General features: G+C 47.9%; 1 protein-coding gene and 2 non-coding genes across 3 annotated transcripts in view; 1 reads left to right on the forward strand and 2 right to left on the reverse strand.

Moving 5' to 3' along the window:
* adcy5 (adenylate cyclase 5) overlaps positions 1-23,602 on the forward strand; it is a 67,790-nt gene that overhangs the window by 32,860 nt on the left and 11,328 nt on the right. Inside the window, 5 exon segments of the mRNA XM_061234154.1 lie at positions 1,246-1,386; positions 9,926-9,948; positions 13,503-13,647; positions 19,818-19,915; positions 21,404-21,491. Of these exon segments, the coding sequence (XP_061090138.1) occupies positions 1,246-1,386; positions 9,926-9,948; positions 13,503-13,647; positions 19,818-19,915; positions 21,404-21,491 (495 nt within the window).
* Positions 15,369-15,486, reverse strand: LOC133125341 (U5 spliceosomal RNA). Its single transcript, XR_009708418.1, has one exon. It is a non-coding gene; the product is annotated as a U5 spliceosomal RNA (small nuclear RNA).
* Positions 17,238-17,355, reverse strand: LOC133125342 (U5 spliceosomal RNA). The gene has a single exon (XR_009708419.1). It is a non-coding gene; the product is annotated as a U5 spliceosomal RNA (small nuclear RNA).

Below are 23,602 nucleotides of genomic sequence, written 5' to 3' on the forward strand. Positions count from 1 at the left end.
TTTGAGCTGATTTCCGTGCTCCTTGCAGCTCTCAGGAGCGCTCTGTCCTGTGTGTACCTCTGAAGAGGAGCTCATCTCTTCTCTCCATTATCTCGCCTCATTCTCCCTCTGCCAGCTGTGTGGCAGCCCGTAAAATAGCACATCCTGTGCAGAATTGATCATTGTGAACACAAGGGTCTCTCTGGAGGGTGTCAACCCCCCCCCCCCTTAACTATAGGAGCAGAAAGCTGATCAGCAGTGACAGCCCTATAAGCATTATCAGTCACTCTCAGGCCTGAAACACTCCGCACACAAGCACACAAACGCCGATGCTTCAACCTTCAAAGGGTGCTACTGCAGGCAACAACAGGGTGAAGTGCTGTCCTTCGATTTTTCTTTAATTAAGAAAAACTAACAGCTTGTTAAAATTCACAGGAGTTCCCCCAAGGCCGAACTTGTGAACCGCTGGCCTAGACTGGCACTTAAGGCTTCCTGCGTGCGCGGTCCTCACTCCGAGGCCGAGAACCGCGGGTTTTCCACCCTCCCTTTACCTGGGAGTCAGGTGTGTTCTCCCTCCCTTTACCCGGGAGTCAGGTGTGTTCACCCTCCCTTTACCTGGGAGTCAGGCGTGTTCACCCTCCCTTTACCTGGGAGTCAGGTGTGTTCACCCTCCCTTTACATGGGAGTCAGGTGTGTTCACCCTCCCTTTACCTGGGAGTCAGGTGTGTTCACCCTCCCTTTACCTGGGAGTCAGGTGTGTTCACCCTCCCTTTACCTGGGAGTCAGGTGTGTTCACCCTCCCTTTACCTGGGAGTCAGGTGTGTTCACCCTCCCTTTACCTGGGAGTCAGGTGTGTTCACCCTCCCTTTACCTGGGAGTCAGATGTGACCACCCTCCCTTTACCTGGGAGTCAGGTGTGTTCACCCTCCCTTTACCTGGGAGTCAGATGTGACCACCCTCCCTTTACCTGGGAGTCAGGTGTGTTCACCCTCCCTTTACCTGGGAGTCAGGTGTGTTCACCCTCCCTTTACCTGGGAGTCAGGTGTGTCCACCCTCCCTTTACCTGGGAGTGTGAGCGGTTGGGCTAATTGGCAGCACTAATTGTTCAGGTCGAGGGCCAGATCTGAGGACCTCTGGTCTTGGCTATTCTGTGCATTCCGCATGGTGAAGCTGATCCAGGATCAGCCCTGTGTGCTGTGTATGCGCGCGCAGTCGAGCCGAGTGCCTCTGAGCTGATCTGAGGCCTGCTCTTCTTGTTCCCCGCAGAAAGAGGAGAAGGCCATGATCGCCAAGATGAACCGGCAGCGCACCAACTCCGTCACACACAACCCCTCCCACTGGTGCTCCGACCGCCCCTTCTACAACCACCTGGGGGGCAACCAGGTCTCCAAGGAGATGAAGAGGATGGTAAGGCACGACGCGAAGGTCCCCACTCCTGCCCCACTCCACAGGAGCCTCTCCACACCATGATTAATCTCACTCCTCTCCACACCATGATTAATGTCACTCCTCTCCACACCATGATTAATCTCACTCCTCTCCACACCAAGATTAATCTCACTCCTCTCCACACCATGATTAATGTCACTCCTCTCCACACCATGATTAATCTCACTCCTCTCCACACCAAGATTAATCTCACTCTTCTCCACACCATGATTAATCTCACTCCTCTCCACACCATGATTAATCTCACTCCTCCCCACACCATGATTAATCTCACTCCTCTCCACACCATGATTAATCTCACTCCTCTCCACACCATGATTAATCTCACTCCTCTCCACACCATGATTAATCTCACTCCTCCCCACACCATGATTAATCTCACTCCCCTCCACACCATGATTAATCTCACTCCTCTCCACACCATGATTAATCTCCTCTCCACACCATGATTAATGTCACTCCTCTCCACACTCTTCTCCACACCATGATTAATCTCCTCTCCACACCATGATTAATCTCACTCCTCTCCACACTCTTCTCCACACTGTGAGAGCGAGAGGGCGGGGCCACTCGGGTGGCTGTGTTAGACCTCACGTGCGGGGGTGCGTCATTGTGCTGTCTCTCTCTCTGTATGACTCCGGTCCTCACACCTGTTGTCGGTAGCAGGAGATTTAGGTTGTGGATTTCTTGCCGAGATTAGTCTTGAGCTCCTGTTGGTTTGAGGCCATAAAACTGCAGAGAATGTTCCATTCAGAATCGTTTCAAATGTTCTGTTCAGAATCGTTTATAATGTTTCATACAGAAATTGGTTAGTTCTGTTGTTGTGTTGGATGCATTTTAAGATAAAGGAACTTGCCCCAGAGAGATACAGTAGCTATGTTTCCACTCAAACTTTTGCGATTGTTGTATTTACCCATGTGAGAAAACACTATTTCATATTTCATACTTCAAGCACTTTAAGCATAATCCAGGTTTATATAATTATGCTGGGTGTGCTGTTCTTCCACATCTTTATTCACATCAGTCCCTGCAGTGTGTAACACAGGTGATGCACACAGGTGAATAACACAGGTGATGCACACAGGTGTGTAACTCAGGTGATGCACACAGGTGAATAACACAGGTGAATAACACAGGTGATGCACACAGGTGAATAACACAGGTGATGCACACAGGTGAATAACACAGGTGATGCACACAGGTGATGCACACAGGTGAATAACACAGGTGAATAACACAGGTGATGCACACAGGTGAATAACACAGGTGATGCACACAGGTGAATAACACAGGTGATGCACACAGGTGATGCACACAGGTGAATAACACAGGTGATGCACACAGGTGAATAACACAGGTGATGCACACAGGTGAATAACACAGGTGATGCACACAGGTGAATAACACAGGTGATGCACACAGGTGAATAACACAGGTTATGCCCACAGGTGAATAACACAGATGATGCACACAGGTGAATAACACAGGTGATGCACACAGGTGAATAACACAGGTGATGCACACAGGTGTAGAACTCCGGTGATGCGCACGGGTAACAGATGCACCTGTTACCTGATACTGCGGCTCTAAGGCCACCTGGTACCTGCATGTTCTTCTTTAATTCCTCTGACAAAGTGACCGAGCGAGTCGACCTCCTGTAATCCTCCTCTCTAACAGGCCCTGCTGTTAACCCTCCTCTCACGCTTTCATGTTTGGGGTCAAATTAACCCAAACAGTGTAAATAAACGCAAAAATGTGGCAGCAACTAAGTGCATAAAAGCATGCAGATGTGGTCAAGAGGTTTTCAGAGGTTGTTTTTCAGACCAAATGTCAGAATGGGGAAGAAATGTGATCTTAAGGACTTTGACTGTGGAATGATTGTTGGTGCCAGACAGGGTGGTTTGAGTACCTCAGAAACTGCTGATCTCCTGGGATTGTCACACACAACAGTCTAGAGTTTGCAGAGAATGGTGCGAAAAACAAAAAACATCCAGTGAGCAGCAGTTCTGCAGGCAGAAACGCCTTGTTGATGAGAGACGTCAGAGGGGATGCTAACACACATGACAACAGTGGCATGAAGAAGAGCATCTCTGAACACACAACACATCATAGCTCTTAAGTGGATGGGCTACAGCAGCAGAAGACTTAATTTGTCAAAAACATAAGTCTAATAAATCCCTAATAAAGTGCTTGCTGAGTGCAGTACGTTTGGATTAGAATAAGCATCCTCATTCCCAGCAGCTCAAAAAATCGATTGGACAAAAGCGCGAAGCTTTGACCCAGATACTGAAAATGTCAGAGTAAAAGCATCCGTCATCTGAAGAGTTTTATTGGATTAAAAAATGTTCTTCAAATCTCACTTCAAAATGTCACCCTGACACTTTAGTGCTGTCTGGGACATCTGCTGCCTTCCTAGAATTCTGTCTATTACAGAGAGAAGTATGTTCTACTGTGTGTGTGCGTGTGTGTACGCACATGTGTGTGTGTGCGCGTACGCATGTGTGTGTGTGTGCGTATGCGTGTGTGTGTGCGCACGTGTGTGTGTGTGTGCGTGTGTGTACGCACGTGTGTGTGTGCACGCGTGTGTGCGCACGTGTGTGTGTGTGCATGTGTGTATGTATGTGTGTGTGTGTGTGCGTGTGTGTGCCTGCATGTGTGTGCATGCGTGTGTGTGTGTGTGTGTGCGTGAGTGTGTGTGTATGCGCGCGTGTGCAGGGGTGTGTGTGCGCGTGTATGTGTGTGTGTACGCACGTGTGTGTATGCGTGCGTGATATTCGCTGTTCAGTAACCATTCAGTGAACAGAAGAGGGCAGAAAGCAGAATACTCACTCAGGTTAATAATCACAAAGCGCTGGCTGATATCCGCGGGACATTTTGACACCTGGTTAGTTTCCTGTCCTCTTTAGCTTTCTTGTCTCCTTGTCTCCTCGCAACTTGATACTGGCAAATAAACCCTGATAGAATCTGTTTATAGGTACAGGACCTGCCCGTTACTGCTTTCCTAACACCTGCACATACAGAACTTCTAATGGAATGTGCCCGCGTTATAGAAACGTTTCGGAGGGGCCATATTTTACACATCTTTTACACGTCTTTTACCGTCTGTGTCCTGGACATTAATGCGAAGAACCTGCGAATTAATGCTACGAACAACGTGATGCACGAGTGCACATCATGCAGCTAGTGAATAATGGGTTATTACATTAAGAGAATATTTATAAGGCAGAAAATATGAGCCAGTCATGAGAGCACCCAGGGGATGTGTATTTCCGTCCTTGACAACAAACGCAAGGCTGCATTTAGCAGCACAATCACTCAGTTTATCAGACGGAATAGAGCCGGTAATGTGCGCTTTCCATCTTGCAGCGCATCAGCGAGGGAACGCATTTAGAACGAGAGGCAGAAGGTGAACTCAAGTGTAGATTTCGATCTTAAAGGATTATATATGCATTTTAATTATCCAGTGAAAGACTTCATTGTCACGTAACTAGTCCGCTCTGAACCTTTGGAACCAGTGAACCTTGTGAAGAGTATGTTTTCTGGAACGTTTTTTCAGCGTTCTAAGCCAGTGCTCTAGAACACTGCTTTCACGTTACGTCGACGTCGGAATGTTCAGTTGAGAACTGAACGTGCAGTTAAATCACACATTCTGGTCGCGTGTTTGTGATGTCACACTTTAAAGGCTTAAAAATGAGAGACTGCTTTGGGGGACTGACACGGTTTTGGTCGCCAGAGCTGAGCGATCGGAGGAAGGGTAAGTCTAGCACGGTCAGCAGTGTTGAGACTTGTTGCCGGGGCCGCAGTGCTGGTCATCAGCAGCTAGCGAAGGGTAATGAGTGAGAGCGCTGGATTGTTAAATTCTTTGTTGACTACTGGCGCCCTCTAGTGCTCAAAGTTAGTAGCTGCATAATTCATTTTTCTGTTGACTTCAAATGTTGATTGACCTCGTTAGCTTAGTTTCGCCTGGTCATCATTAGCCTTAAGCCTTAAGGTAATGTAGTGGCACTGTTAATTCCCCTCCAAAAAATAATCATAAAGAAAATGTCCTGTTTATTGTCTGCCCTAAAGTTTTCAATTAGATTAATATCCTTGGTTTAGACGTACAATAAAAAACAGTAGCCGTCCATTATTTTATTTATTTCTAACCAATTAAAGCTACAGGAGGTGATATTAACAGCAAACCAGTGGAGAAACAATAAAAAAACATTCTCTTTGAATTCCCTGTTACCCTACACACCTCTCTACACATGTCCCTGTAGCCCTGTTATCAGTCAGACATGTCCCTGTAGCCCTATTACCGCTCAGAGTGTGTCCCTGTTCCCCTTACATCGCACCAGGGGACGGCGAGAGAATTAAATAACACACGATTAGTTTTGGAAACATCGCGGGGGAATTTCCCCTGGATCTGGCGACCTATAATTAGCGCTGGTTTTAATTTCTCTCTCTCAGCCCCCGAGAGTCGGGCAGGTGTTGCGTAATCCGTGGACGAGCCGTCCCTTTGCGTCCGTACTCTTGCGCTGTTCAGGAACCGGGTTTATGAAAATGTAGACGATGCTAAAATTAATTACAGTGGTTAACAAAACCAAAAGTGCTTCACGGACGCTAATTAGCTTTTTAGGGAATAAAGACGGACTAAAACTAAAATAGAGGAAGGAAAATTTATCTGAATGGTTCTGTGTTTGTCTCCTCCGTGCTGCCCGTGTGCAGTGCCCAAAAAGAGGGTTATGCAGGCCTGCTCTGACTAACATCTCAGTTAAAAACATTTTTTTATACAGAGTAGGTTGACTGAGCACACATGCTCATTTACAGCAAAGCCAAGTAGCCTACTGTCTGGCTTTCTGTGTGGGAGGAACCCAGAGTACCCGGAGGAAACCCACACAGACACGGGGAGAAGATGCAAACTCCACACAGACATGGGGAGAACATGCAGACTCCACACAGACATGGGGAGAACATGCAGACTCCACACAGACAGGGGAGAACATACAGACTCCACACAGACACGGGGAGAACATGCAGGCTCCACACAGACACAGGGAGAACATGCAAACTCCACACAGACACGGGGAGAACATGCACACTCCACACAGACACGGGGAGAACATGCAGGCTCCACACAGGCACGGGGAGAACATGCACACTCCACACAGACACGGGGGGAACATGCAGACTCCACACAGACACGGGGAGAACATGCAGACTCCACACAGGCACGGGGAGAACATGTAAACTCCACACAGACACGGGGAGAACATGCAGACTCCACACAGACACGGGGAGAACATGCAGACTCCACACAGGCACGGGGAGAACATGTAAACTCCACACAGACACGGGGGGAACATGCAGACTCCACACAGACACGGGGAGAACACACAGACTCCACACAGACACGGAGAGAACACGCAGGTGAAGAAGAGCAGTAGAAAAAGAGGAGAAAGCGGTGTGTATACAGATGGATGGCTGGATGACTGGGCGTGTGAGTTCTCCAGAGAGCCGTTTTAAGAGCGCAGATTGTGGATGTTGCTAAATGACCGTATTGAGTTTCTTCCGCTCTTCACCGCCTCCCGCCGCGGGAGATCAATCGCGCGGTGATTCACCGGATCTGCTGTTTATCTCCGCGGATGCTCCGGTTGCCTGGGAGATCATCCACACGTCTTCCCTGGTTCTGTGTGCAGACAAAGGGTTCCCCGACCACTGCACCAAATTACCCTGTTCTGCGCAATTCTGATCGTTCTCTTCAGAAAGACACACACACTCACACACACACACACACACACACACACACACTCACACACACACACACACACACACACACACTCACACACACACACACACACACACACACACACACACACACACACTCACACACACACACACACACACACACACACACTCACACACACACACTCACACATACATACACTCACACACACACACACAAACACACACACAGTAGGAGGTTCCCTGGTGTCCTGGCTAAATTCCCAACCTGCCACCTAATCATCCCCTGATTTAATTGGCTAAAACATTGTTCTCTCCCTCTCCACCTCACCTGGTGTGCGGTGAGCGTTCTGGCACAAAATGGCAGCCGTGCCTCACCCAGGTGGGTGCTACACATCGGTGGTGGTTGAGGCGAGTTTCCCCCTCAGCACTGTAAGAGCTTTGAATGTGAGAAATGCTCTATATCAGTGTAAGGAATCATTCTGGGGAAAAATAACATGAAAAATAACACAACAAAAAACTTGAAACAATTTATTGCATGGACAGGCTAAATAGCAGGAGGAACCCAGCTTTCTGGAGCAGGTGGCACAAGCATGAAAAGGTGACTGTTTTAAGTTGTGTATCCTGTAGTGTCAAACCAGGGCTAGCTGAAAACATAAACGTTAACATGCGTTGCCAGTTTTCTGGTGCGCTGATCAGTTTAGGTGAATTAGAATATGTAGTCCTCACGGAGGTTTTGTCAGGTTTCCACCAGAGAGGTGGGTTCTGGTTCTGTGTGAGGGTGCCCTGAGTCGGACCTGCCGCCCACGCCCCATCCCACCTGGGTCGGAGGAACGTAAACACGCTCCGGTGAGTGAGGGGGCGGAGGGCTCGATCCGATCTGTTTTTCCACATCTACAGAACGAACGTAAAACACAACGCCCAGTGTGCAGTCTGTTCTGCAGCGTATATCACACCCAACAGATCATCTGTGCACTCAACCCACGGCAAAGTCACATTCATATAAAGTAACATAACATGACATAACATGACATGACATGACATGACATGACATAATGCCGAACAGGCCACGCTGTGCACAGTGCCGACCTCACCGCATTGCACATCCACATCGACGTGTTTAAGCCGTGTTGTTGATATTTTAACGTTTTTTTAACACGTGAGAGCAGGTGTTTGGTGACGTGTTTGGGTAGATATCCTTACTGAGGATAGGGCCATTATGAGGCTATTAGCGTTGCAAAAACACAACTCTATATTTGGATTTTGTTTTGCCATTTAACAGTCCCAGCAGAGTTATTTACAATATTCAACTCTACCCTTTGTGTTTATTTGCGCTGCAAATGAGGGGATTTTATGTAACGCATTAAAGCGACATGCCCTAATTTGTACTTTTCCTTTGGGTGAATATTTCAATGAGGAGCACCCCCCCCCCCCCCCCCCAGCAGCTCTCCTACCTCACAGCACAGATAATGAGTCTGGGGGGGTTACACCCCCTCTACCCCTCTTTATATGCACGGGGAGACACAATGAAGATGACTCATGTGCTCCCCCTCTCTCTCTCTCTCTCTCTCTTCCCCCCCCTCTCTCTCTCTCTCTCCCTCTCGTATATCTCCCTGTATCTTGTTTTTTGTACTTTGCTGTGTTTGTTCTATAGCCTTGGCTGTACATTATTGCCCGTCTACGTAAGCTGTGTTCCTGTTTCTGTGTAGAAAGGACCCTGTTCTGCCTAAAATCGATTAAATTTTTTAGAGATTGCGAACTAAAAATATTTGCAGGAAGGATGTAAGTGGAGAATGTGCGCTGTGAAGAGCAGACCGTGGCCGTGTTTGTCCTCGCACTGGAGTCCGTGCTTGATGTTGAAGGAACACTGGTTTTGTTTTTTTTTAAATCTAAAAATAGAACGGGTGCAATAACGTGTTTTTACGGTACTTTGGAACATAGTTGTTGTTTGCGCGGTTGTCCAGAAGGGGGCAGTGTTGCACCGCTCCGCCGGTGTTCGCTGCGGGAAACGTCTTAATTTCATTCCTGCGGCGCTGCTGCGTTCCGTCAGGCCGGCAGACAGCGGCAGACTCCCCCGTGCGATGATTAGAATTGCAGAACAGTAATGATCGGACGGCGGAGAACGCCCTACCCTCCTCCGCAGGCGCGCTTGGCACAAACACAGACCCGGCTGACACTTTTATGTGACTCATAATTTCTCTTGAAGGTGATTTTCATCTCGGCGTCAGATGTGGACGGCCGCTCTGAGCTTCGGGTAGCCGGAGTGTATTTCACACGGTCTTCCTCATCCCCGCAGTGCTTCTTCAGTCCATAAAGGCGCTGAAATCATCGATGTTCTGCCGTCGCCCGGTGTAGACCGCGGCCGCTGTCCTTCGTGTGTAAACACACTCCAGTCGCCCAGAGTGTAAACCACATCGTCGATCGCAGGGACGCTCTGTGGACGCGCTGGACTGTGAACTGGCCTTCACCGCAGGGATCAGCAAGTCAGGGTTCGCCAGGGCTGAGAACGGCAGGGTCTCCACTTTACCTGGGAGGCAGGTGTGAAGACCGTCCGATCAGTAGCATGCATCATGTGTTACCCGGGAGAAAAGAAAACCAGGGCTGGATCTGAGGCCCTGGAGTTGATGATCCCTGCCTTACAGTGCTGAATGACATCCCATTGGCCAGCTGTGTAAGGGGAGGTCTTTCACAGGCCCACGCCCCCTCCTCTCTCTAATGCAGTGTCTCTCTCTCTCCCTCTCTCTCTCTCTCTCTCTCTCTCTCTCACACACAGGGTTTCGAGGACCCCAAGGACAAGTGAGTACAAGAGAAGCCCTTTCTCCTCCCCCCTGTCAATCATAGTGTCAGACTTCCAGCCGCTCGCTCTTCATCTTGGCATCTATGGTTCTGGGAGCAGAAACGGATTCTGGGACTTGTAGTGCATGGGGATATTAGCCACTGTACAGTTGGTGTAAACTCATCCAGCGTTCGTGCATGCCTAAGCGCACCAGCACACACACTGACACAGTGCGTCGGTGGGGACTGGTGCATGCCTAAGGAACCAGCACACACACTGACACACTGCGTCAGTGGAGACTGGGGGCAGGGGAGAAGAATGTGTTCATATGCTGCTGCACTCGTTCAAAAAAAGATTTGGGCGAAAAACTGCCCTCCTCTGCTTTCTCTGGGGTAATGATGCGAACCAGAGTGATGTGAAGGGTCCAGTGCCTCACACAGACCCCTCACACAGACCCCACACTCAGTATCAACCCCTCACACAGTCCCCACACTCAGTAATCCCCTCCTCTGTCTCAACCCCTCACACAGACCCCACACTCAGTAATCCCCTCCTCTATCTCAACCCCTCACACAGACCCCACACTCAGTAATCCCCTCCTCTGTCTCAACCCCTCACACAGACCCCACACTCAGTATCCCCTCCTCTAACTCAACCCCTCACACAGACCCCACACTCAGTATCCCCTCCTCTATCCCAACCCCTCACACAGACCCCACACTCAGTATCCCCTCCTCTATCTCAACCCCTCACACAGACCCCACACTCAGTATCCCCTCCTCTATCTCAACCCCTCACACAGTCCCCACACTCAGTATCCCCTCCTCTGTCTCAACCCCTCACACAGACCCCACACTCAGTATCCCCTCCTCTATCTCAACCCCTCACACAGACCCCACATTCAGTAATCCCCTCCTCTAACTCAACCCCTCACACAGACCCCACACTCAGACCCCACACTCAGTATCCCCTCCTCTATCTCAACCCCTCACACAGACCCCACACTCAGTAATCCCCTCTAACTCAACCCCTCACACAGACCCCACACTCAGTATCCCCTCCTCTATCCCAACCCCTCACACAGACCCCACACTCAGTATCCCCTCCTCTATCTCAACCCCTCACACAGACCCCACACTCAGTATCCCCTCCTCTATCTCAACCCCTCACACAGTCCCCACACTCAGTATCCCCTCCTCTATCTCAACCCCTCACACAGACCCCACACTCAGTATCCCCTCCTCTATCTCAACCCCTCACACAGACCCCACACTCAGTATCCCCTCCTCTGTCTCAACCCCTCACACAGACCCCACACTCAGTATCCCCTCCTCTATCTCAACCCCTCACACAGACCCCACATTCAGTAATCCCCTCCTCTAACTCAACCCCTCACACAGACCCCACACTCAGACCCCACACTCAGTATCCCCTCCTCTATCTCAACCCCTCACACAGACCCCACACTCAGTAATCCCCTCTAACTCAACCCCTCACACAGACCCCACACTCAGTATCCCCTCCTCTATCTCAACCCCTCACACAGACCCCACACTCAGTATCCCCTCCTCTGTCTCAACCCCTCACACAGACCCCACACTCAGTATCCCCTCCTCTATCTCAACCCCTCACACAGACCCCACATTCAGTAATCCCCTCCTCTGTCTCAACCCCTCACACAGACCCCACACTCAGTATCCCCTCCTCTATCTCAACCCCTCACACAGTCCCACGCTCAGTAATCCCCTCCTGAGCGCATCCACAGAAGACCGGGGTGAGATACGGAATCGTTTTAGATTTAAATACTCCTCTGTGCTCGATTTGATCTTGCATGGCGCAGTTGAGCCGACCAAGAGAACCAGAAGGCGGGGTTCGCACTTTTTGACGGGGGTTTGATTTCATAGGTTCCACTGTGTGGAAAAGTAGTGGAAAAGTATTTAAATCCAAAACAATCACGTATTTGACCCAGGGCTGATCCACGTCATTGCTGCAGTCCCTCCCTGGCCAGTGTCTGGGACAGAGAGCCAGAGAGCTCTGCTCCACCGTGTTGGGCTCACAGTAATAACACTGACTGCAGCTCTCTTAGCAAGCTGCCCTGCGGGCAGGGGCAGAGGGCAGAGATCGTCAATTGACCATCCTCCAGGGCTGAGAACTGCTGGTTTTCCACCCTCCCTTTACCTGGGAGTCAGGTGTGTTCACCCTCCCTTTACCCGGGAGTCAGGTGTGTCCACCCTCCCTTTACCTGGGAGTCAGGTGTGAAGAAGTCTGGCTGATCAGTAGCACTAATTACCCAGAAGAATTTGGATTTGGATTTGAGGATTTGGATTTGAGGGCCAGAGTTTATGATCCCTGAACTAGGGAGAGATCCTACAGTGTGGTCACTTTGTGCTCCCCCTGGTGGACATCAGTAGCGTTGCACTGGTTGATTGACCAAGCTGGTCCCTCCGTTTGGTTTGTGCGTTGCGAACCTACACCCTGGTTAGCCTACACCCTGCTGAACCTACACCCCTCCTCTCCAGTGCGCTCGCTGGCAACCGTGTTTGGGTCTGTAGTGTTGGTGATGGGGTGAGTGTGTTTGGGTCTGTAGTGTTGGGCGTGGCGTGTTTGGGTCTGTAGTGTTGGTGATGGGGTGAGTGTGTTTGGGTCTGTAGTGTTGGTGATGGGGTGAGTGTGTTTGGGTCTGTAGTGTTGGGCGTGGCGTGTTTGGGTCTGTAGTGTTGGTGATGGGGCGTGGCGTGTTTGGGTCTGTAGTGTTGGGGCATGGCGTGTTTGGGTCTGTAGTGTCGGTGTTGGGGCATGGTGTGTTTGGGTCTGTAGTGTTGGTGATGGAGTGAACATGTTTGGGTCTGTAGTGTTGGTGAGGGGGTGAAAGTGTTTGGGTCTGTAGTGTTGGTGTTGGGGCATGGCGTGGTTGGGTCTGTAGTGTCGGTGTTGGGGCATGGTGTGTTTGGGTCTGTAGTGTTGGTGATGGGGTGAAAGTGTTTGGGTCTGTAGTGTTGAGGCATGGCGTGTGTGGGTCTGTAGGGTTGGTGTTGGGGTAGCGTGTTTGGGTCTGTAGTGTCGGTGTTGGGGCATGGTGTGTTTGGGTCTGTAGTGTTGGGCGTGGCGTGTTTGGGTCTGTAGTGTTGGTGTTGGGGCATGGCGTTTTTGGGTCTGTAGTGTCGGTGTTGGGGCATGGTGTGTTTGGGTCTGTAGTGTTGGTGATGGAGTGAACATGTTTGGGTCTGTAGTGTCGGTGTTGGGGCATGGTGTGTTTGGGTCTGTAGTGTTGGTGTTGGGGCATGGCGTGTTTGGGTCTGTAGTGGTGTTGGGGCATGGTGTGTTTGGGTCTGTAGTGTCGGTGTTGGGGCATGGCGTGTTTGGGTCTGTAGTGTTGGTGTTGGGGTAGCGTGTTTGGGTCTGTAGTGTCGGTGTTGGGGCGTGCCGTGTTTGGGTCTGTAGTGTCGGTGTGGGGGCGCGTTGTGGAATGCGGACCCGGCCGTAGAGTTTAAGGATCTGTGGCTGCGTCTGTCCGAAGGGGAACCCAGCGTGTGGTCTCGTCTCGCCCTGTGTTATCTAGGCATTTCATTTTCAGAAACACGCAGGAGAACCTCAACCCCGAGGACGAGGTGGACGAGTTTCTGGGCCGCGCCATCGACGCCCGCAGCATCGACCGGCTGCGCTCCGAGCACGTCAAGAAGTTCCTGCTCACCTTCCGGGAGCCCGACCTGGAGAAGAAGGTGACTGTCCGCCCCCCGGGTTCTGCCCCGGTGCTGTCCATCCGCCCCCCGGGTTCTGCCCCGGGTTCTGCCCCCGGGAAGCTGGTGACACCGGGTGGGATCTTAGACGGGTCATGTCGCACTGGACCGGGGCAGCCTGTGGCCTGGTTTGGTGGCCGAGGTGTTTGACTGGGAGCTGGGAGGTTGGTGGTTCCAAGCCCCGGTGTAGTCAGGATAAGAGCAGTGCAGCTGTTGGGCTCTTAACCCCACATTGCTGCAGGGGGTATTGGCCCCCGCTTAGTCTAATCAACTGTAAGTCACTTTGGATAAAAGCGTCAGCTACATAACTGGAATGTGAAGATAAAGGGACCATCATTCTTTATAGCCTACTGAGACCTTATTGAAAAAACGTTTTTTCTTTTTTTAGGACATAATACAGGTATTTTGGGTATTATTTTATTTTGATTGGATGTCCCGTATAGTGTTGGTTTCAGCATAGCAGAATGTACGATTCCTGCGGTAGTGAATCATGTCTTTTCTACTGGGGAAAAGGTGAATTGCCTGGTCATAAAAGTGCAGTTCCTTTACGCAAATGAAAGGAACGGATTTTGTTGGACATGTTTGTTTTTCATGGTTCAGATTTAACTTTGCTTAAATGTTAATTTTTGGGGTTTGTGGCCGGATCACCTTTGTGTTTACAACAACAACAACACAAAAAGGTTGTCGCTTCCAGTCGCTGAATTGTGCCCGTCGTTTGCATGTGGGAGTGTGAGTGTAACGGGGTCACTGGGGAAAAGAAATCCCTGAAATTCGCTTGTAATGGCATTAATGAGACTGATGTTCAGGTTCGAGACGGCTCTTCGTGTGCTCGCGGTGAACGGCAGCGAACTCTTCCACATTCGCCAGTGCACTTGTACTTGGTACTGAGTTGTACAGTTTGGACACGCGCTCAAGCACCTTCTAAACCGGAGGCTCGCGCGCGTGGTCCTGCTTGGGGGCCGCTGTTGCGTGATGAAGGTTGTTGAGCCAGTGTGTTAGTGTAGGCCTGTAAATTTCTTATACGGTGCAGGCATGTCTCATTATTATTTGCGTTATGTTTGAATTTTAATCCCAGAATTTTAAAAAGCTGTTCATTTTGTAAAATTAATTGGACACTTTTGCGTTTTGAATGATAATTCACCCTCTTAAACCGCATTATGCCAGAAATACATGTGCATGCCACGATGAAGTTTTCGGGAAGTATCGCAATGAGTCCGATAATTATTTAGGGTAGTAGTAGCCTCAGCCACTTACGATTTCGTCCAGGTAATTGGGATTGTAGCGTAATCAAATGTAACGGATATGCGTGATTAATAAAATAACCAAACGTGACAACACACGATGCTGCGAGTAAAATACTCTCGTATCAGGCGGTTTTTTTTGGAACGAGTATCCGAAGCTCAGCCGTAAAAATGTTTAAAAAAATACTCATAATGTCTCATCTCTAACTAGACCGACTAAGACCGTAGCGGGACAGACACACAGCCTAAATTGAATGCAAACCGAAAAAATACACACAGCTCACAAGAAATAATGCATTTTAGAACTTTTTCTTCTTTAAATGTATGTTTCTTTTTCACCAGTAGGGAAAGTCCAACCGTGAATTAAAGTGTTCCTGAACAATTAAATCTTGACACACTTAAACGTGCTTAAACCATCAACTTCGGTAATTTCTCGGATTCTTATTTTCAACCGGTATGGGAAGCCCCGCCGTTAAGCAGGGCTAACAAAAAATTAGTTGATACTCATAAATGTTCCTCTCCACGGAAATCTTTAGTAAAAGGCGAAAGATTTATACGATCTGAAGAGAAACCAGAGTGTACTGAGGTGCTAACGACTTGCTAATCGGCCGGATCAAAAGCGCCACTTCACACATTGACGGGTAGAAAACACGTCCGAAACAATGCAAACAGTAGCCGGCCGGGCTACCGTTCTAAATACGGGATGCTGAACTGATTTGCATTACAATAGTTATCTTAAGTATAAATATTAACCGAAACATTTAATAAATACGCATACGAGTGCACTGTGGGTATTTTTTTTGTACATAAATGTGACGTCACATCTAAGGTCCATTTAACCCTTTAGTGTATGTATTGTTTTTTCATGATTGCCATTTCTGCTTACTATCCAGTATCTGCTTACTGGCTCAGTGTAGCCATGCACTGTTTACTTACCCAGCATGACTGTATAACTGAGTAACATTAACCCATACGCGGGCTATATTTGACTCTTTTTACCGTATGACACTCGGCCACGCAATCACCCCCTACAGTCAATCTCTATTATTTCACCTTACTACAGACAGCACGTCTGAACACGTGTTGACTTCTAAAATCTGAAATGGTAAAAAATAAATTCCTCACTAAAGAATAAGCAGACTTGGAAGAAGCGGACCTATTGCACTCTATATTGTGGAAACAAAAACAGATTAATTAAACTTTGATCTACAACAGTAATTTTTTTTATTAGTATATTTATGTTGATACTCAAAATCTACCAGGCTTTGCTGGATAGTTACACCACCATTCTTACAGAGTGTTTTCTTATTAATTGGACACTACCCACAGGGAAGATTAGAAATGCAAACCGTATCAAATTAATTATTTCATAAATCATATCGTTCCTTTAACATATTCACGGACTGCCGATTTGGTCCATTGTCATTTTGTTGTATTTGAATCCTTCATCATCTACCACATGGTCAGCTTTAATCTTCTTTAATGTCGCCAATTTAAGAAAAACGTTTCCTTTCTTTATGTAGCTGTTTGCAATATAGCACAATGTGAAAATTTGAGTTTTATTCTTCATGGCAAGCATAGCTATTTCTGACATAATGTGGCTTGTGAGGGTAAATAATTCCTCGGTTTATGAAAAGCAAAACCCACACATTTATACAGCTTGTTAAAATGTCGGGATTGCAGTTGTGGTTAGATTGAAAGCCAGCATGCAGGGGTTCCCCCAGGACCGAGTTTGGGAACAGCTGGGTTTAGGGGAGGAGCACATGGCTGTTGGCAGGAGCAAGGACTTGCCTTCACCTGACTGGATTTAAGGGAGCGATCTCCCCTGGTCCTGGAGTGCTGGTTTCCGTGGTCCATTTGCACTTAAATAATCGAATAGAGCCGTTGATGACACAGTTAACTAACCTCACCTCGTTATTTTGGGCTGAATTGGACGCTACTTTCTAAGGTGAAAACAAAAACCTTAGAAGAGCCAGGGTTGCAGTCTCTTCCATTCGTCGGATATAAGACCACGTTTTCCCCGAGTCTTCTTACGAGAGCTTGCGATTATTTTAAGTAATTTTTGGGAAGTGTCGCAATAGGCTGAGGCTACCTACCCATCTAATTTTAGCCTCTACCGTTTAGGTAATTGTAGATAATAGCGTAATTTCAAACTTGTATTTAGCTTTATTTTGTTAACCAGTATGGAGAAGCCCCGCCGTGCAGTATAGCTGTAGTTAATGCTCATAAATGCGCCTTTGATGTGGTCTACTCGAATGTTCATACATTAATAAAACACGTATTTATACTCATTGAAAGTTTAAGTGATTTCTTTTTTTAACTTGTATGGGAAGCCCCGCCGTTAAGCAGGGCTAACAAAAAATTAGTTGATACTCATAAATGTTCCTCTCCACGGAAATCTTTAGTAAAAGGCGAAAGATTTATACGATCTGAAGAGAAACCAGAGTGTACTGAGGTGCTAACGACTTGCTAATCGGCCGGACCAAAAGCGCCACTTCACACATTGACGGGTGGAATACACGTCCGAAACAATGGCCGCAGTACCGACCGGGCTACTGTTCTAACTACGGTATGCTGAATGCGTTTGCTTTATAGTGGCTATCTGAAGTATAAATATTAACCGAAAGATTTCAAAAGTACGCATACGAGTGCACTGTGGGTATTTTACATAAATGTGACGTCACACATACTGTTTATTTAAACCTTTAGAGTATTGTTTTTGCGTTGCAATTTTTGGTGTAATGTTTCATTTAAATTTAAATTTTCAACATCTGGCTCAGTGTAGATCTGCACTGTTCACTTACCAAAAATGACCGTTTAACTGAGTGACGTTTGTTTAGGGCACGAGGGGTTGAAACTCGCAAACTCCAGTGGTTAGCAGAGGTATTGCAGTTTATTCTCTGGTGCAAAAAAGCAAATTCCCCATTGAAGTCTAAATTATGAATTTACCCTGGTGAAGTTATACTATTTTGGACAGTACTTTTACATTCAAACATTTCTTCACACTTCTTTGTTGCGTTATATTTATACATTAGCAAACCATAAAATGAACGTATAATTAGTTAAGCATGAACAGACTTTTCTATTCCGATGTGAGTTGTTAACAGGAATTAATGATGTGCAAATACATTAACAAAGCGGTACAGATTAACTTCTCAGTAGTAGTTAGTTTACAACTACATTAGTTCATGCCAATTCATGGAACCTTATTGTAAAGCGTTACTGACATAACTATTGAGTTCCCGTTCCTATTCCCAGAGGACATACGGATGTGGTAAGATGAGTTCTGTACATTCTCCAGTATAAACTTTGGTTCCTGGAGTTGCCGAGGAGCTGTGTTTAGTGCCCGTAGCAGCAGCGGCTGTGTAGAACGTTATCTGAGAGAGAGAGACGGAGATACAGACACGTATCCTCGTGGGTCCGCTCTCGAAATCACACGGATGTTTGAAACGATCTATCTTCCGCTCCTGGGAGTTGTGAAGCGCCTTTTTTTTTTTGTTTTTTTTTGGACCGTTTTAAGTCTTCCCTTTCCAGGGAATTGCTGTGAATTGCTTTTCCGCTACCTGTTGATCCCACAAACAGATACATCCCTTGTACTTTTTTTGAGGGGCGTCTTGAGAATTGAACTGACAGCGCCCTCAGTGTAAGTCCTGTTCATCGCTATGGTTACACAGGATACAAGAAGTCCTTTTTTTATTATGAATAAATAAAGACGAACGGACAAACTATCACAGGCTGGGCTGTATCGGTATTTATTTTTGTGCAAGCTTTATAAACTTAAATTATAAACTTAAATTCTTAAAACCTTAAAATCCGAGGTAGAGCAGCAAGGGGACTGTATAGCAATGCACAAAATAATGACGGCTTCCGCATTAAAGATTCTGTTTGTTTTCTGCGGTCTGGTTAAAAAACTGGTTAAGTTTTCATCACAGCACAGTCCCAAGTGCCATGAGAATGTTTTTCTGTTTTTCTCTTCTCGCACGGGGCTTCATAAGAGGCTTTTTTCGCTGCTGCCTGGTGAACACCCGATCCACAGAACCGTCACTGGATGTAAATTCTTCAGACGTTGCATCCAGTCGGCAGACTTTTACTGAATAAATCTGTTTGAATATTTCTCCCGGCACACTTTTCCCGCGGTACGCTGTAGTAATGCTATCTCGTGTCCTCGCGTTGGCATGGTAAATGCGTTCCGAGCGGCCTTGGATTTCCCGCTAACAGACGCCGCTCTCGAAATCAGCCGTCGTCAGCTCCACAGTAATATTTCATGTCCGTTATTACCCAGGCTGGATAATGGCCATGAAATGCGCAGGCCGCGCTATGATTTGGTGATGATCTGGTGATCATCTACGCGTGATGATGATGAATGCTAATAACAGATCGCTTTCATACTCAGTATTGGCATAGGGTTAGGCAGCTCCTTTAAAGTTACTGAAGCTTCTATTCAAGTTCTGATTAAAAAAAAGAAGAAGACTTGTTTCTGGGTTTACTGTATTATATTTTAAGTTCATGACGTGTGTGTGTGTGTGTGTGTGTGTGTGTGTGTGTTTGATGAACACCCAGTTATATGTAAAACATTCTGCGGCTTTGTGATGTTTTTTTCATGTACTGTTCTGAAATTGTACATTGTGTGCAAGTATAAGCAAAAATGGCTGCATAGTGTACGCACTTGTGTAAACACACAAATGTTGTACGAAGCTTTGTCATGCAAGTGAATGTTCTGGGATGTAAATGATGTGGAGGGCATAGGCTGTACTGGAGGTTTGGAGGTTTTCGGTAATGAAGCAATAACTCAAGATTTTCAGTCTTGATTGTTATAAATTTTATGATTAGATCTGTCATCTGACCTTCAGCACCCCCCTCCCCCCCCCCTCTCTCTCTCTCTCTCTCTCTCTCTCTCGCTCTCCCTCTCAGTACTCTAAGCAGGTGGACTCCAGGTTCGGGGCGTACGTGGCCTGCGCCTCTCTCGTCTTCCTGTTCATTTGCCTCATCCAGATCATCGTGGTACCGCGGTGAGCACAGAACCTATTTACAACAACTCTCTGTCACCGGTTTCCGCTTTACTTATGCAAACAACAGACCGGCGAATATTCACCCGCTGAATGAAAACTCTTATCTTGTCCTTCAGTTGAAGGAGAGCATATTCTATTTCTGCTCAGTTCAGATAAGGCCAAATATAAAAAAAATAAAAAGTCTGCGTCTAACGTATAGGCTACATGGTACATCAGGGCCTAGATGTAGTCTAATCTGCAGAGGTCAAATCATTTTCTATGTTTCGGAGGTATCTGCACATTCCGGAGTCCTCTGTGTAGTTGCTATGGGAACAAAAGTCAGATTCCTTAAATAACTCGATAACGAACAGCGTTCAATCCACTGTCGATTTACAAAGATCATTGGGCAATGGTCCAGACTTAATATAACTTGGCTTGGCTCTCGAATAACGTGCACGCCTGTCCCCTAGCGTAAACACAGTACTCTCCCATTATTGTTTTAATGTCATCATGACCGTTGCACCTTAGCTCGGTGCCACAAAGTCACGGTGACATTTGCATGGATGTTATGAAGTTCGGGCAACAGCCAGTGTCCTCGTGTCTGTTCGAGAGCGGAGTGGTTTGTTGGCAAGTCTGGTGCTGTGGGTTGGAACCTGTTCCGGTTGGGTTTCCGGATTTAAACTTGTCAAAACTGGACACCATGCACTGCTGAAAGTGTAGGCTAATCGCGAACAAATCAATAGCCTTTTTTATTCCCATCAGTTACTAAGACCGGCCATTGCAGGGTCCAGTCGCGGCCACAAACTGGACCTGTACGAATAATTAAAAAACTACACTCACTCTGTGAAGCCCGGAATTGAGCACTCCAAAACCGAAAACAGATCGCTCCGTGTCCGCTTCGCCCCGTGCAGCGCTGACACCGGAGCTTTGTTTATTGTTCGGAAGCGTGCGGGAGCGCGAGCGCTGGCTGAATACAGATGAGCCGCCGTCTCCTCTCCCTGCCCAATAAAACCGACGGAAGGCAGCTGGCGCCGCCGTAAACGCCGCAGACCGCGAAGGTTATGGGACTTCCTGTCATCCATCGCCCTCGCCCCCCCCCCCCCCCCCCCCCCCGTTTCCGCCGGAGCGGCGGTATTCCTGTCTGCGCGGTGATGGAGAAGCGCAAGAGGCGCGCGGGTGTCTGGAACCCGCTCACGTCGTCGCTTTGTCATTCTTTTCTCTCATCCCGTTCTCCACACCGCGCACCCCTCTTTCTCTATTTCATTGTATCTCTCTCTTCACGTGTTTTTCTCCCTATGTCTATATTGCCCTCTCGGTTTCCTCTTTTTCTCCTGACTCAGGTGTAATTATTGTTCACCCGCTCATCTCTGGCTTCGACTGCGCACTCTTGTCTTCTGCACCTCTTCTTATTTCTCTCTTATTGTTCATGCTACGCTTTCATTCTCTGTTGGCCCTCTCTCATAACTCTCTCCCCCTCTCTCCCCCTCTCTCTCTCTCTCTTTCCCACAGCTCCCCGCTGATGGTTGGGTTCTACGTGACCTGTCTGATTCTGCTCGTTGCTGTGATGTTCGTTTCAGCGGTGTATTCCTGTTTCGGGGTGAGTCCTCTCCGCAGAACACCGCAGCACAGCATAGACCCAATCCAGAGCCCAGAGGAACACTGCTCTGAACTACACTTCCCAGAGTGCCACAGGGTACTGTGACCAGAAGAGCACAGGAACATCACAGGCAGCGCAGCCCAGGGCATTGCAGAACACAGTCGCACAGTTGACACACCACTGAGAACAGCTTGGATTGCCACGGTGTAGTGTAGCACGGTGCTGATATGGAGATTCTCCATACAAAACTCAGTTCAGTCCAGGACTACACCTAATCTGTATCTGTGACACTGGCCCTTAATGACTCCATTGTGTGAACTGGAGATTATTTTTCATGGGCTGATGATTGTCAAGCACAGAGACTGAATCGCGGTGACCGGAATGGAAACGGTGAAATTGTTTTAAGCGCAATGCAGTGTGTTGCGCTTAAAACAGCGCAGTGTAAATCAGCATAACTAACAGGTCCTGAGGCCCAGCATTAGGAAACACGGGTTCCGGTGCGTGAGAATTTGCACCGGTTAAGACATTCGACCCGTTCGACCCAGTCTGTTGACTGTGAAACCAGCGATGAGTTAAGAGGCTGTTTATATCGTTTTAGAGGCGCAAAGTGTTTGTTGGAAAAGAAATGGGACGCTTCATGTGGTGTGTGGTTTTATAACGCTTTCCTTGTTCCTCATTATGTTTTACGTCTGTTTTCGAGGGCCTGGTTTAAGTGAGTCCTGCTCTTTTACGACGCAGGTCAAAAATCTATAATGTTTCCCAGCCGATTAAATCACCCAGACCTGTTACTTTCAAGCGATTGCAATTTTTTTCTGCTGCAATATCGAGCCTTCTGTCTTTTTATTCTATTTTTTCTTCTTTTTTTTTTACACATTTTAACAGCCTTGTACTTCACCTTTATGTGAACTCATTTCCGCGCTACCCACTCAGAAATAACAGGTTTTGTTTTAGTTTTTTTGTGTTGGAGCTCTCTGTTGCACTTCTAATGCCTAGAAAGGCACAAATGCTTCTAGCTTGTAGCCAGCAATTGTAACTAATTTGTACCTTTTTTTTTTTTTTTTTTTACTTGGAAAATGTACTAATTTGTGCCCAAAGAGAACATTACTGTACTTTCAGGGTACATTTGGGAAAGTTGATCCTTGGAGAACAGACATGTACCTCCACTGTCCAGGGTGCCTGTGGGGCTTATCTCCGGAGGGTTCCAGGCCTCTCCTTTGGTGCTGTGTACACATTGTCTCCGGGGGGTCCTTGGGCTGGTTCTGCGCCTGGTTCTGGGGCTGGTTCCAGGCCTGGTTCTGTGTCCCTCTTGGTGCTGTGTGCACGTGTGGTTCAGACGAGGCGAGTTGGCCGTCCCAGGCTGTGGCCGAATCCCCTGGCCTCCTCTCTCTCTCACACCGTGAGCCCCTCAGAGAGGATGAGAGAGCCAGGGTCTTCACTCTGTGTGCTGCACTGATAATCCAGCCTCCAGGGGGTCCTCTTCACTGGGTGGGGGGGCTGTTTCCTGGGGGGGGGGGGTCTGAGCAGGCTTCAGAAGGAATCTGAGCTTGGTATGCACTGTTTTGGTGCGTGGCTCTGTATAACAGCCTCAGTAAGATGTGATGTGTGACGTAATGAATCTCTCACAACCCCCTGTCGGGCCTTGGACCGCGTCGCCCGGGCAACAGACCAAGCTTCGCTCTGATTGGAGTTCCCCTGCGGTGTCACCGTGGCGACTGGCGGTAATGATGGGGGATGAGGTCACCGGGCCTCCGTAGCGCGTTAGACCTGTTTTTATCCTCATTATGCTTTATTTCCTCGTTACGGTACATCGGGTGAGCTGACAGCCGTACACAGCGCAGCTTGGAGAAGCACGAACGTACGTTCTGTGATAGATGCCTCATTACGTTTCTTACCATCCTTATTACCCTGAATTTACACCATTTACACCCGGCCAGCGGAGGGTGGGCTCCCCCTCTATAACTGGGTTCCTGGGAGATTTTTTTCTCGCCACTGTTTGAGGGTTTTTTGAGGAGTTTTCAGCTCACTTGCTTGCTTTTTGGGGGTTGAGGCCTGGTTTCCCCGTCTCCTCTCTGTAAAGTGTCTGTGACCGTTTTCTGCAACAACAGAGAAAA

Source organism: Conger conger, chromosome 3 (assembly GCF_963514075.1).
Source record: "Conger conger chromosome 3, fConCon1.1, whole genome shotgun sequence".
NCBI lineage: Eukaryota > Metazoa > Chordata > Actinopteri > Anguilliformes > Congridae > Conger > Conger conger.